General features: G+C 58.4%; 4 protein-coding genes across 4 annotated transcripts; 2 read left to right on the top strand and 2 right to left on the bottom strand.

Annotated features, from left to right (window-relative positions):
- Positions 1 to 479: 479 nt before the first annotated feature.
- On the top strand, positions 480 to 4,163 carry EX895_006401 (uncharacterized protein; the record flags this gene model as incomplete). The annotated part of the gene is made up of 1 exon (XM_029886993.1): positions 480 to 4,163. The coding sequence occupies one exon, from the start codon at positions 480 to 482 to the stop codon at positions 4,161 to 4,163; it is 3,684 nt and encodes a 1,227-aa protein (XP_029736485.1).
- Positions 4,164 to 5,077: 914 nt separating this feature from the next.
- On the bottom strand, positions 5,078 to 6,898 carry EX895_006400 (uncharacterized protein; the record flags this gene model as incomplete). The annotated part of the gene is made up of 1 exon (XM_029886992.1): positions 5,078 to 6,898. The coding sequence occupies one exon, from the start codon at positions 6,896 to 6,898 to the stop codon at positions 5,078 to 5,080; it is 1,821 nt and encodes a 606-aa protein (XP_029736484.1).
- Positions 6,899 to 7,213: 315 nt separating this feature from the next.
- EX895_006399 (uncharacterized protein) lies at positions 7,214 to 8,050 on the top strand (the record flags this gene model as incomplete). The annotated part of the gene is made up of 1 exon (XM_029886991.1): positions 7,214 to 8,050. The coding sequence occupies one exon, from the start codon at positions 7,214 to 7,216 to the stop codon at positions 8,048 to 8,050; it is 837 nt and encodes a 278-aa protein (XP_029736483.1).
- A 140-nt stretch (positions 8,051 to 8,190) lies between these two features.
- EX895_006398 (uncharacterized protein) lies at positions 8,191 to 10,698 on the bottom strand (the record flags this gene model as incomplete). Its single annotated transcript, XM_029886990.1, has 1 exon — positions 8,191 to 10,698. One exon carries the CDS (start codon positions 10,696 to 10,698, stop codon positions 8,191 to 8,193), a length of 2,508 nt encoding a protein of 835 aa, XP_029736482.1.
- Positions 10,699 to 12,610: the final 1,912 nt, after the last annotated feature.

Here is a 12,610-nt window from a genome sequence, read left to right as displayed (position 1 = left end):
CTGCTCTTCTTCTCATCTCACTCTTCCATCTCTGACACTCTCCATATCGCCGCCACCTACACCAAACAGCACATAGCATCTCTACCACACCAAATTCGAAATCTCGCAATTCTCTCAGCACTTTGATGTCTCGGGTGCTGCAATCATTCCAGGAGAACATGTGCTGCTGCTCCTCAGTCGGGGCCTGCTTATGAACTCAGGCCTGCATCCACTTTCGCGTCGTTGCATTCATCAGCCAAAGCAGGGTACTGGCCATGCCGTTCTAAGCTGACGAGATGCCGGTCAAACTTCGACGCGCGTCTGTACTTGCCTCATCATCACACGATCAAGATATCGACCCTTTTGCTCGGCTCATCGTATCGCACAGGTCAAGTGACCGCACGGATTCGGGTCCGTCTCGCGCCACTGCATCGTCCAGCACCCTGTCGACGTCCCGCAGAGCGCTCGCAGAGGAGACCAACTCACATTGTACCGCCGCCATGAAGCAATCCAGATCACAGGCGGAGCTTTCTCAGCAAAGAGGGCTCAAGCGTTCCCCTTCCCAGTCCGTTGAGCTTCCCCCGCCTTCGCCGACAAGGCCTGATGCCCAGTCAGCTTCCAACAGCGCTGTCAATGGCACCAAAGGCGCTAGTCGATCCACGCGCGACCTCTCTGCCTCTCCGTCCAAGCGCAGGCGTGCCACGTTCACCGATTCTCAACCAGAGACCAATGGCGCTTCGTCATCTTCATCACCACGGCGGAAGCGAACCAGAAGACGTGTTCTTGGTTTGGACGATGACGAAGAACACGATGAGGACGATGACGACGAGCAGCAAGACGCAGAAGAGGACGAATTGGCCATTGCAGCTCCAGAGAGCCTTATCCCCGCTGACACCGAGCCTGCGAGCAGTGCCGAACAGAATCACCGCAAACGACGCTCATCCGACATGTTCCTTCCCGGCTCGATCCGTCGCATCGCCCTCTCCAACTTTCTCACCTACGACTCGGTCGAGTTCCGCGTCGGTCCGTACCTCAACCTCATCTGCGGTCCCAACGGTACCGGCAAGAGCAGTATCGCATGCGCCATCGCTCTCGGTTTGGGTGGCCATCCCAGTTTACTGGGTCGTGCTTCCCACCTTGGATCTTTTGTCAAGCGCGGCGAGACCGACGCCTGGATCGAGATCGAGCTCCAAGCATCGCCTGGCTCATCGAACCCGGTCATCCGACGCACCCTCACTACTTCCAGCAACAAGAGCGACTGGTATGTCGACGGCTGTTCCACCACCAAGACCGACGTGCTCGCCATGGTCTCCGAGTACAACATCGATGTTGGCAACTTGTGCTCTTTCCTACCCCAAGATAAGGTGCACGAGTTCGCCAAAATGACCGATGCAAAGCGACTCGTCGAGACCGAAAAGGCCGTCGGTGGCGCCCGTCTTATCCGCTGGCACGAGAGACTCAACGAGCATGGCAAGGCAGCGGCCGAGATTGTAACCAAGCTCAGGACCAAGCAGGAGGAAAAGGCGCATCTCGAGCAGCGTAACCAGGCACTCCAAGTCGACGTGGAGCGGTTCGAAGAGCGACAGGAGATCGAGCAAAACATCGAAAGGCTCGAAGTCATGATTGCCATGGCCGACTACAACAGAACAAAACGCAACGTGACCGATTTGCTTGAGGAGCGCGAGAGGAGGCGGCAGGGCCTGTCCGACGCTATCAAGCGAAGCGAGCCGGTCAAGCAGAGGCGCAAGGACCTCGAAGACAAGACGGCGAAGCTCAAAATCGAGCTTCAGCGCCTCGAAAGCGTCTACACCGGCGACGAGAAGAAGCGTCGCCAGCTCGTCACCAACGTCGAAGAGATCGGTCGCGAGATCGAGGCTAAACTGACCGAGGTGGGCACGCTGACGCGAAAAGATCAGGACCGCGCACGTCGAGTCCAGGAGCTGCGCAAGGAGATAGCCGACCGTTCCGCCCAACTTGGCCCAGAGCCTGGCGTGCAAGACACCGCCGAAATCGAATCCCAGATGCGCAGCAAGAGGGACAAGTTCGGCGATTGCCAAACGCGACGCGGCGACATTCAGCGTCAGATCCAGGACGTTAATGTCGAGAGCCAGACCATCGATAGAGGCCTCAACGCGTACCGCCAGCAGCTCGCCCAGCTCGACGATGTGCCGCAACAGCGACTCGAAAAGATCCGTGCCGCCGACGAGGGTGTCTACAAGGCTGTCATGTGGCTGCGCCAGAATCAACACCGCTTCCGCAAGCCTGTGCACGAGCCCGTGCTGCTCGAGATCTCGCTCAAGGATCAGAGGTACGCTGCCGCCGTCGAGTCGTGCATCCCATTCGCAGTGCAAAAGTCATTTGTCTGTCAGACGCGAGAAGACTACGATCTGCTCACTCGCGAACTGGTCGACAAGATGAAGCTGCGCCTCACCGTGGCCGAAGTCGAGGGCATCACGCTCGAAAACATGAGGCCCGATGTGCCGCGAGAGCAGCTGGCAGAGCTCGGGTTTGAAGCCTACATCATCGACATGATCGAGGGCCCCGAAGATGTCCTGGTCCATCTGTGCCGACAATCGCATCTGCATCGGCTTCCAGTGACGCTCGACCCCAACGTGGACGTGGAACGCATCGAGCAGTCGGGCCGCTTCAGGAGATTCATTGCCGGCGGCGAAAATTTCACGATCAACGTCTCGCGCTATGGTAACAACGTGCGCCAGACTGTCTCGCGCCGCATCGGTCAGCCTCGCAGTCTGGTCAACTCGGTGGATCGAGAACGGCAACGTTCGCTGACGACGCAGATCCAGGAGCTTACCGAAAAGAAGAAGGAGTTGGAAGCGAAGACGCTCCAATTGCTCAAAGAGGGCAAGGGCATCCAAACCGAGATGGCGCGCATCGAGCAGCAAATCAACGATCTCAAGGCACAGAAACGCGACTGCGTCGGCGCCCAGCGGCAGTGGGAGCGGGAGAGCGCCATGATCGAGGCTCGAAGACGAGAGCTGCGCGACAAGGAGCGTGAGCCGTCGGCGGAAGAGAGACGAGCACGGTTGATGAAGGAGGTGCGCAAGCTGGCACAGCGCCGCAGTCAGAAGATGGAGGATCTGTGCGCGCAGACGGTGCAGATGAGCAAGGTGGCGGATCGCAAGCACGTCGCTTCGCTGAGCAAATGGCAGTGGGATGCTACTGCGACTGGCCTCGAGAACCAGCTGCGCGACCTGCAAGAGACAGAGCGCGAGCTGGCGGCGACCTTGGAAGAAGCGGTGACAGCGTATGCGCATGCGCGTCGCCAGGCGTCCGAGCTGCGAGCGCAGGTGCAGAGGCTCATCGACGAGTCTGGCTCGCTCCTCGAGGGTGTAGATGCCAACGACGACGAGTTGCTCGACTTGGATCGGCTGAATGCAGAAATGCGGGCCGAGCAGAGCAAGCTGGAGTTGGCCGAGGGCGTCCGACCCGAGGTGATCGATCAGTATCGCACTCGGCAGCAAGAAATTGCGCGCATGACCTCGGAGATTGCCGACTTGACCGAGCTGCAGGCGCGCACCACGGACAAGATCAGCACGACGCGCGCCAAGTGGGAGCCTACACTGCGCAAAGTGATCGGCGAGGTGTCGAAGCAGTTCTCGAAGGCGTTTGACGATATGGGTCTAGCGGGCGAGCTGCGCATCGTCGAGGATGCTGATTTCGAAAAGTGGAAGTTGGAGATCATGGTCAAGTTCCGCAACGCCGAAGAGCTGGCTCCGCTGTCGGCGCAGCACCAGTCCGGAGGCGAACGCACGCTGAGCACCATCATGTACATCATGTCGTTGCTGCAGCTGTCGCGCTCGCCGTTTACGCTGGTCGACGAGATCAACCAGGGCATGGACCCAACGGCGGAGCGCGTGACGCACAACCACATTGTGCGCCTCACGTGCCAGCCGCATGCGAGCCAGTATTTCCTCATCACGCCCAAGCTGCTGCCGGACCTGGCGGTGCACGAGCGGCAGAAGGTGCTGCTGGTCAACAACGGCGTGCATGGCGAGAGGCGGTTCAACTTTTCCAAAGTGCATGATGCGAGGAAGAAGATGTTGGGGTTGCGCGTGGGTGAGAGGCTGGAGGGCGTGCGCAAGGTGATGCAGGGCGTGGTGATGGAGGCGAGTAGAAATGGAACGGGGGGGAGGGCGAGGAGTGCGAGCCGCAGTCGCAGGTAAGCCCTTGAAATCGTAAGCGTGTACTGTATTTGTGTTTTCTACCTCGTCCATCGGTCTGTGGCGCAGACGTCTGCACCTTGAAGCCGCGCCTGTGATCTGCTGCGACTGTGAAGCGGAGACGTGCACAAAGCGAAAAGGCCGAGAAGGGAGCAAGCGTTGAAGCGCGCCGGTCAGAGCCACAGACTACGCTCGACGACGCTCGTCAGAGGCGCAAATTCACACTAACGTTACCGTACAGTGCTGTACAGTACATGACGAGTTAGAGAAAAACAAGCCTTGTTTTGTGGTTTTGCGGGTTTGCCAAGGAGAACGAGCCAAGACGAGCAGTTGGATGCTATACTGTACCACGAGCAGCAGTTGGATGCTATACAAGAAGAGGAGCCCCCAGAACACAGAACACAGAGATGCAAGAGAAGCAGTTGGATGCTGTACTGTACCACGACGAGCAGTTGGATGCTATACAAAACAAAAACAAAAACAAAATATAGAGGCTACCGGGACAGAAGAACAGTTGGGATGCATGTCGACCTACAGTAAGTTACTGTATCACCAAAAAATAATCCGTGTTGAAGGGGTATAAAGATGCAGTTGGATGCACAGAGGCGAAAAGCGAGAGATGTGCAGTTGGATGCTAGAATAGTCAAAGAATGCAGGGAGTGATGCAGTTGGATGCCGTTGGATGAGCAGTTGGATGCTGTGATGCAGCAGTTGGATGCCGATACTGTCGTGTCCCACGTTGTATGGGACTTGTCGACGCAGTTGGATGCGGATTTTGCCTCTCTCTCCTCCTCGAGAGAGAGTGTGTGTGTGTGTGCGTGCAGTTGGAGGGCAGTATAGAACTGCGACCAGGGACGCACTTTGCCTTGCCGGGCGCGGGGAGGGGCCTCTAACGGTGTGCTCAAGTGCTAGCTGCTTCACCACCTGGTCACGTCCTCGACCTCGCCAAACACACTCTCCTTGACCCCCTCGTCCCCCTCCCCTGCCTGCAGTGGCACAGCGACATCGATGGGCTTTCTCGCATAAATCTCGCCCAACACCTGCTTCAAAAACCCGCCCACCTCCCGGTTAATCTGCTCGAACTCCAACAAAAACCCATCGTGCCCATCAGTGCTCTTGACACTCACGAAGCTGCTCCCCTCGACCAGCTTGTGAATGAGCACCTGTTCCGGCGGGGCAAACAGGCCGTCGCTCTCGATCGAAACCACAAGCACCTGCGGCGGCGCCGGCCTCCCCTCTACACCGCTGGCAGAGAGGAAAGAGAGGACGTTGAGCAACGCCTCGTCCTCCTCCTCGGCCGTCTCGGGCTTCACCCCACTGTCTCGCGAAAGCGGAGAGACAGACCACCCCCAGCGGTTGCGTGCCACGTCGTGGCTGTCCATCTTGCGTGTCAGGTGGATGTAGCAGTTGGCGTCGAAGCGGTTGACAAACTTGTCGCCCTGGTAGCGCAGGTAGGATTGCGCCGAAAAGATCTGCGGCGCGGTCGAGGGGCTGAAGGGCTCCACCAGACGGTCGGGCTGTGCTGCGGTGGCGGTGGCGGCGGTAGTGGTGATGGCAGCGGGGGGCAGGACGGCTTCGTCGGAGAACTCGGTGGGCGGGTGTGGGGCCGCAGGTACGGTCGGGGTCGTGGCTGTAGGCGAGAGCGAGGGCCCTGTTGCACCGATTGCAGCGGTAGTGTTGAAGTAACCGGAACCTCCGTTCGGGGAGCCGTTGGTGGACGGGGTATTGCTTCCGTACGGCTTGACACGCGGCGAGAGGTTGCCCTCGTTGTGCGCAGCCGCGGCATCTTGCGCCATCGAACTCCTCCTGCGCTCGTCTGCCTGCTTGGCATTCTCCTCCTCCTGTTTGCCCGGCAAAGCTGCCGCCCCACCACCCTTGAGCGCCTTGCCCACCCTGCGTCCGAACCGCGACTCGAAACTGTCGCGCGACCTGTACGTCAGCAGCGCCGCCATGCGTGCTGCACTCAGCCCATTGCGCGGCGGCTCGTGCGGTGCGTAGTAGCCGTGCTTGAACAGCGGGTCCGAGTAGATCGACTGGCGTTGGGCTTCGGCCCACGAGATGCACCATGCCGAATGACGCGCTGACGTGGCCAGGGGTACGATGGCTTGGATGTATCTCTCCTGCGAGACACCGGGGTAGCGGGTGGGGAAGACTAGCGGCCATTCGAGGACAGCCATGCCGCCCATACTGCCACCGACGACCGCGGCGATGCTTTCCACGCCCAAGTACTCTAACACGAGCTTCTGGATGCGCACATCGTCGCGCACGGTAGTCGCTGGGAACTCGGGCCCCCACCACCCGTTTCCGCTCCACTGCGTCTTGGCCTGCGCTACACCCTCCACCCTTCCTTGCTCAACAGCTGCTGCCCACTCAGACTCCCCTCCAGCCTGCGTGCAGCTGCTCGCCGAGCCATAGGGACTGCCCAAGACGTTGCAGCACACAATGAAGAAGCGCGAATAGTCAAACACCTTGTCGACACCCAGCAGCGGGCCCCACCAGTCCTCAACGTCGGCGGAACCGGTCAGAGCGTGACACACCACCAGCGCGTTATCCTTGCTAGAGGCGAGCTTTCCCCATGTTTTGAATGCGACGGGGACATTGGTGAGCGTGATGCCGGACTCGAGGGTGAAACGGGGAAAGAGGAGGTATCGCTGTCGTCCGGCGAGAAGGCTGGATTGCGGGGAAGTGGGGCCGGGGAACTCGAGGGGAGTTGGGAGGAGATGGTCGTTTTCTTCCATCGTGTAGTCGGTCGTGCGATGGAGGATGGTGTGAGGGAAGGGATGGTTGGACGAGAAGAAGAACAAGATGACTCAAATTTTTCAAGGCTTTCCATTGGCGTGTCTGTGCGTCGAAAATAGGGAAAGGAAAGCAAAAGCACGACATATGCTTGAGACTACAACGATGTTAGATTCAGATCTGACAATGGACACGTGCCAATGCGGCATTTTCTGTCAATAGGTGGAAATGCCGGTTTTGGCGCAAGCCGATTTGGTGCTCCATAAGATGATCGTCAATGCAATGCGCTCGCCTCACCATCACCATCATATCAAACCATGACAGACCCATCCAGTGCCGCCAGCACTGCCAACACTGCCAACACCATGCCGGCCCCACTCTCCCCAACGCTCTCTACCACCTCATCATCCGCTTCTACCACAGCCACTGTCATCGACACGCACCCGAACCCCAAATCCCTGATCAACCTGGGCAAGCAGCTGAAATACCTCTCGATCGGTCTCGCGCTCACGCTCTACTTCCAGGTGTATCAGCATCTCGCGGATGCTCTGAGCTTGGGCATTGCTGGGTCGAACCCGGCAAAGCTGGCGCTGCTGTCCGTGGTGCTGATGGCGGGCACGGTGGTGACTTTCACATGGGTGATTTTGCTGCCTGCGAGAGGGTATGCGGTCAACTATGTCGATTGGCGACGCGATGTGCACTTGGCGAAAGCGATCCCACTCCTGACGGCGTGCATTATCGCCGGCTGGACGACGCTTCTTCTCACCCTAAGCCCGCTCGGCGCGCCCGCGCCACCCACAGCATCCATCCGCACGCGCCTGAGCCAAGCCGCAGCCTACACGGGCCTCGACAGCCTGCAAACGCGCATCAACGCCATCCCAGCCAGCTACTTCCCCACCGCCACCAACCCCAAGGCGAGCTGGGACAAGATCGCCGCGTTCCTCCCACACAAGGACTCGGCATCCACCCTGCAGACCTACTTCGATCAGCTCTCCCACCGAGCCGACGAGTGGTCCGCCAGCAACATCAAGACCATCGGCTGGACCGGCGCCCTGCTCGGCTCCATAGGCGCCTACTTTGCCGTCTTTGGCACCGTCGGCTTGATCGGCTTCCTCGCGCCCGACAACCGCCCCAACAAACTCAAGTCCTTCTAACACCTGTACCTCCTCTAGTGCCCCACTGCAATCATTCTAATCTACACGCTATGAAACCGCGCGTCTTTTGAGGGCTCGATAAAACCATTCCGTAACTTTCAGTCAAGTACAAATACAAGTACATAAAAAAACTAACCCCTTTATCTCTCCTTGGGAGTCTCGGACAGCACCGCATCATCCCCTGTTGCTGCCGCCGCCGCCGATGCACCAGTCCGACTCCTCGTATGCGGCCAGCTGCGCTTCAACCCCTGCACCGCACGCTTGCCCACCCGGTGCGTGAAGCTATCCGCCACGTTTTCGCCCATCGCCTTCCTGCGCCTCCTCTTCATGCGGTGCCGGAACTGGCGCTCGATAAACTGGAAGATGACCGCATCGATGGCGCCCTGTGCAAAAATGAGCCAGCGCGAGAGCTGGTGGAGCCAGTCGTGCGAGTTGCGCACCGCGCCGCCCGGGTCTGCCAAGTCGACCGCGAGCCGCGCGATCGATATGCTAAACAGCAGGCAGTACGCCAACGGGTACAGCAGCAGCAGCAGCGACGCCTGCCGGTTGAGTGTCGATCCGATCGCCTCGACGCCGTTCTCGTCCGCCGAAGACGTCGACGACGTGCCCGTCGCCACGCCCGAGTCGTCCCTGCCGCAGTTGCGCGCATGCTTCGAGTGCTTGCCAGTGCCCGCCGTGCCTCCAGCAGTGACATTCATCCCCCACTTCCAATCATTCCCCAGCGACTCTTCAAACGCCTCGTTGGACGGCATCTCCACCATCACCTCGCCCGGCAGAATCTGCACCGCACTGCCCGGACGCTCGCCCGCAAAACGTCCCCCGCCACCATGCCGCGCGCGCACCATCTCGTCCTCCCCCATCGCCAGCACATCGGCCATGCGCGTAAAGTTGCGTATTGCCAACGGAGCCCGCGAGTGCTTCAAGTGCTCGACGGGCGGTGTGATCATCTCGAAGTCCCCCGCGTCCTTGCGTGGACGCATGTGCTGGATCTCCGAGTCGTCGCTCTCGTCGCTATCGCTGCCAGAGGCGGTAGCAGCAGCGCCATGCGAATCGTACCGCGGGTCACCGGCCGACGCGCGTCGCTGCTCTACACCATTCCCTCCCAGCTGGGACGTAGATGCGGCGGTGGCAGCAGCCGCCTCGGCAGTCACAGGCCGCTTCGAAGACGCCGCATTGATCTTGCGTATATTCAACGACTCACCCTCGCCTCTCGCGAAAGAGTCGTTGAGCGGGGCCGTCGATTCCTGGGCCGAGAGCGTAGGCGCGCCCTCGCCTCCAGCATACGACGAATCTGAGGGCGAATGCCGGCTGATACTCGACGCGTCATCGTGCGGTGCATTGGCTTTGTGGATGTCGAGTTGGCCCGGAACTGCTCTTGGCGGAGCCATGCTGTAGTAGGGATCCAGCAACCCGTATGTAGCCAGCGGCGCAGCGACCGACGCCTCTTCCGCTTCCGCTCCCGCTTGGTTGGAATGTAGCTGGTTCATGTTATACGCCAGAAGAGCCGAGAGCGCAGGGTCCGCTGTGCCGTCCGACCCCTTGCGGCGCGACAAGGATGATGCCAAGGTAGCCATCTCGATGCTGCCGTCTTTTTCGACAAGAGATGACGAGCGTCGATACTCGAAGGGTCGTGCATCGTTCTTGTTGAGCACGTGCGGCGTGACGCGGCTGCCCGTCGACGTCTTCCTGCTGTGCACTCCACCTGCAGCTGACGAGGGAGGACCGCTATAGCCTTTCACCATGGCACTGGCGTCGTCGGTCGGAGTGGCCAGCGCATCGGCAAACGACATATTGACCGACTGTGGCTGTTCGTTTAGCGCCGACTGCTGAGAAGCATCTTCAGCACCATCGTATTGCTGGTGTTGCTGCTGCTGCTTGGACTGCGTGCCGAGGTGCTGAGCCTGGGAGCGGCGATGGCTCTGGCTGAGCGAGTTAGAGTTGTTGGCTTTGCTGAACAGATTCGTCCTGCGAAGGAAGAAGAACAGATGCGTGTAGAGGCACAGAATGACAACAAAGACAATGGCTCGCGGGATAAACTGGAAGATGCTGGCAAAGTAAAAGCCCGTAGTGAGAGCGCAGTAGCCGCCCCTGAAGCCGTATCCGCCCAAGCCAAAAGCGATGGCATTGACCACAAAGGAAGCAAGCCAAAAGACGGGCCAGAGCCATCGCACGCGCCTCTCGACAGTCAAGGTGAAAGAGGAGAGCGGATAGACGAGGATCATGTAGGTGATGACGGCAATGGACAAGTTCCAAAGGTGCTGCGAAAAGATGGAGCTGATGAGGATGTAGCCGAGAAAGGTGCAAGGAGCATCGTGTGATACGAGGTTGATGTTGGCGATGAGGCAGGCGGTGGTGATGATGATGACGACCGAGGTGGCCAGGTCGCTGGTGGCAAGGCCAAGGATGAGCGCGTGGCGAAGCTTGCGACTTCTGCGGTTGAGTACGTAGGGGAGAATGATGGCGATGGCGCCAATGAACGAGACACAGCAAATGGCCATGTCGATGTTGTTGCCGACAGTGCCGACGCTCTCGCGATGGAAGGTCTCTGTCTCATTGGTGTTGTTGTTGTTGGCAGTGATGACGCGTACGGAGGGATCATCGGCATGGAGCCACCAAGGATGGACTTGTTGCAGTGGACCCGCACTCATTGTTGCGTGAACGCGGCACTAAGCACGGAACAGCAACAATGGTGAAGGTTGTGTGGGCGGGGAAAGGATCGACCGCGAGGAGGTGGGGGGTAAGGGGGAGGGGGAGGGGGGGGGGGGGGAGAGCAGCAGCGTGAAGCAGCAGCAGCTAGCCGACGATGATAGGCATGCAAGGACGGCGTTGAGCGGGGGTGGTCACGGAGCTGAAGTTGGCGTAGAGCTGGACCGTAGTGTAGAAAGGTACGATGATACTGCGAATGTTTCAAGCGGAACGGCGCTGCATGGGGTAGACAGAGTTGGCTGGTGTGAATGAAAGGGAATCACGATGATGACCGAGGCGGCGTTGTCGCCATACAGCAGTATATTAAGTGATGGTGCAGCCAACAAAGCAGGATGAAGATGATGGTATCAATCAAGCGTCTGCACCGTTGTGTTTGTAGAGGATTCGGGTCAAGAGTCGAGCAGAGAAGGGATAGGGTGGCGAGTTGTTGTTGCAAGCCCACGTGAACGAACGTAAGCGCAAAGTGAAAGTGGGTGTCGGTGGCGGGCCGGTAATGTAGTGAGAGCCTGAGCGACGACGACAACAACAACAACAATGGCGACGACGACGACGATCAAGGCGAGGATGATGGTCTGGAGGATGAAGACAGGACCATGACAAGTTCGACATTCGCACCAACGCAGAGAAGAGAGAGAGAGAGAAGCTCGGCTGGAAACCAGAGTCAGCCCGTCAGCAGGCAGCGGCAGCAGCAGCAGCAGTCAGTCAGCGCGGTCATTCAACCAAAAAACCTCGAATTTTATATTTCATATTCACATAAAAATATGGAAAAACTCTCCAACACGCGGTTCAGGAGCAGCAAGCAGCGCATGCTCAGTCCAAAAATAATCAAATTCGAAGAACAAAGCGAGTGGGCTCTTCGGGGGCTGTTCGGCAACTGGCCAATTCAAGACCGGGGAGCGAATTCGAATCACGGTTCATCGGAATGAGTTTGAAAACAGGACGAGATTCTACAAGCACAAAGCGGCCCATCCGGAGATCAACAGTTAGCTTGCTGCTTTTCACCCTTGGAAAGCATGGTTCGCTGCTGGCTTTGCCACGCGTGGTGACAGGCGCGACAGGAAGCTGATTCGACCGGTTCATCTTGTTGCGATGCTGCATGTGCAGCCCTGCATGATAGAACTCTGCGAGCACGCGTTTGTGTCTGTATGCGTAGCGTGCTCTTTGCAACGGCGGTAAGCGAGGCCGTGGTGGGAAAGGAGGCGCTCGCATTTGGTTGTGTTTCCGACGTCCTTCCGACACGAATCCCGTTCTCTCTTCAACCATCCCCCTTTGCGAGCGCAGAGAGACGCACTTCTGAAGGGAGAGAGAGAGGAACAAAGAAAAAAAGGAGAAGACATGCAGGTACACATATGCCGTTTAGCCCCAGGCACGCCACTAACGCTAGAGATGCATTCCGATGCACGAGCTCAGCTGCAACTGCTATCCGCCATATCCTCTAACTCATTGCAGCCAAGGACGATGGCACTCCGTTCCGGTCGCAAGCTCTTCTTGCTCTTTGCCAATGCTGAGCGAGCAACCACTGACACCAACCGAAATGAAAGGCATCCTTTGTTTCATCTCATCTCAACGACGATCAACTGCCAACGGAAACTCAGCGTTTTTTTCTTCGTATTCCACACGACCGGTCAACTACAGTATTAATAAACTGTACAGTAATAGGGGAAAAAAGGGGAATTTATAATACAGTGGAGGCAGGCGCATAGCAAGCACAATCTCAAACAAACAGACACGCATCGCCCTTTTTAGGAGTCCGACCAACCATCTTGCAACTGCATCCGCTTGCATTTGTTCGGCACGCACTCCTGACACCCGCTCCCATTCGCTGACAGACTGCACCGCCAAAAGTGTGCCCTC

This window comes from Sporisorium graminicola, chromosome SGRAM_9 (assembly GCF_005498985.1).
Source record: "Sporisorium graminicola strain CBS 10092 chromosome SGRAM_9, whole genome shotgun sequence".
Lineage (NCBI taxonomy): Eukaryota > Fungi > Basidiomycota > Ustilaginomycetes > Ustilaginales > Ustilaginaceae > Sporisorium > Sporisorium graminicola.
Note: the sequence above shows the minus strand (reverse complement) of the source record. Positions and strands in the feature narration are given on the sequence as shown.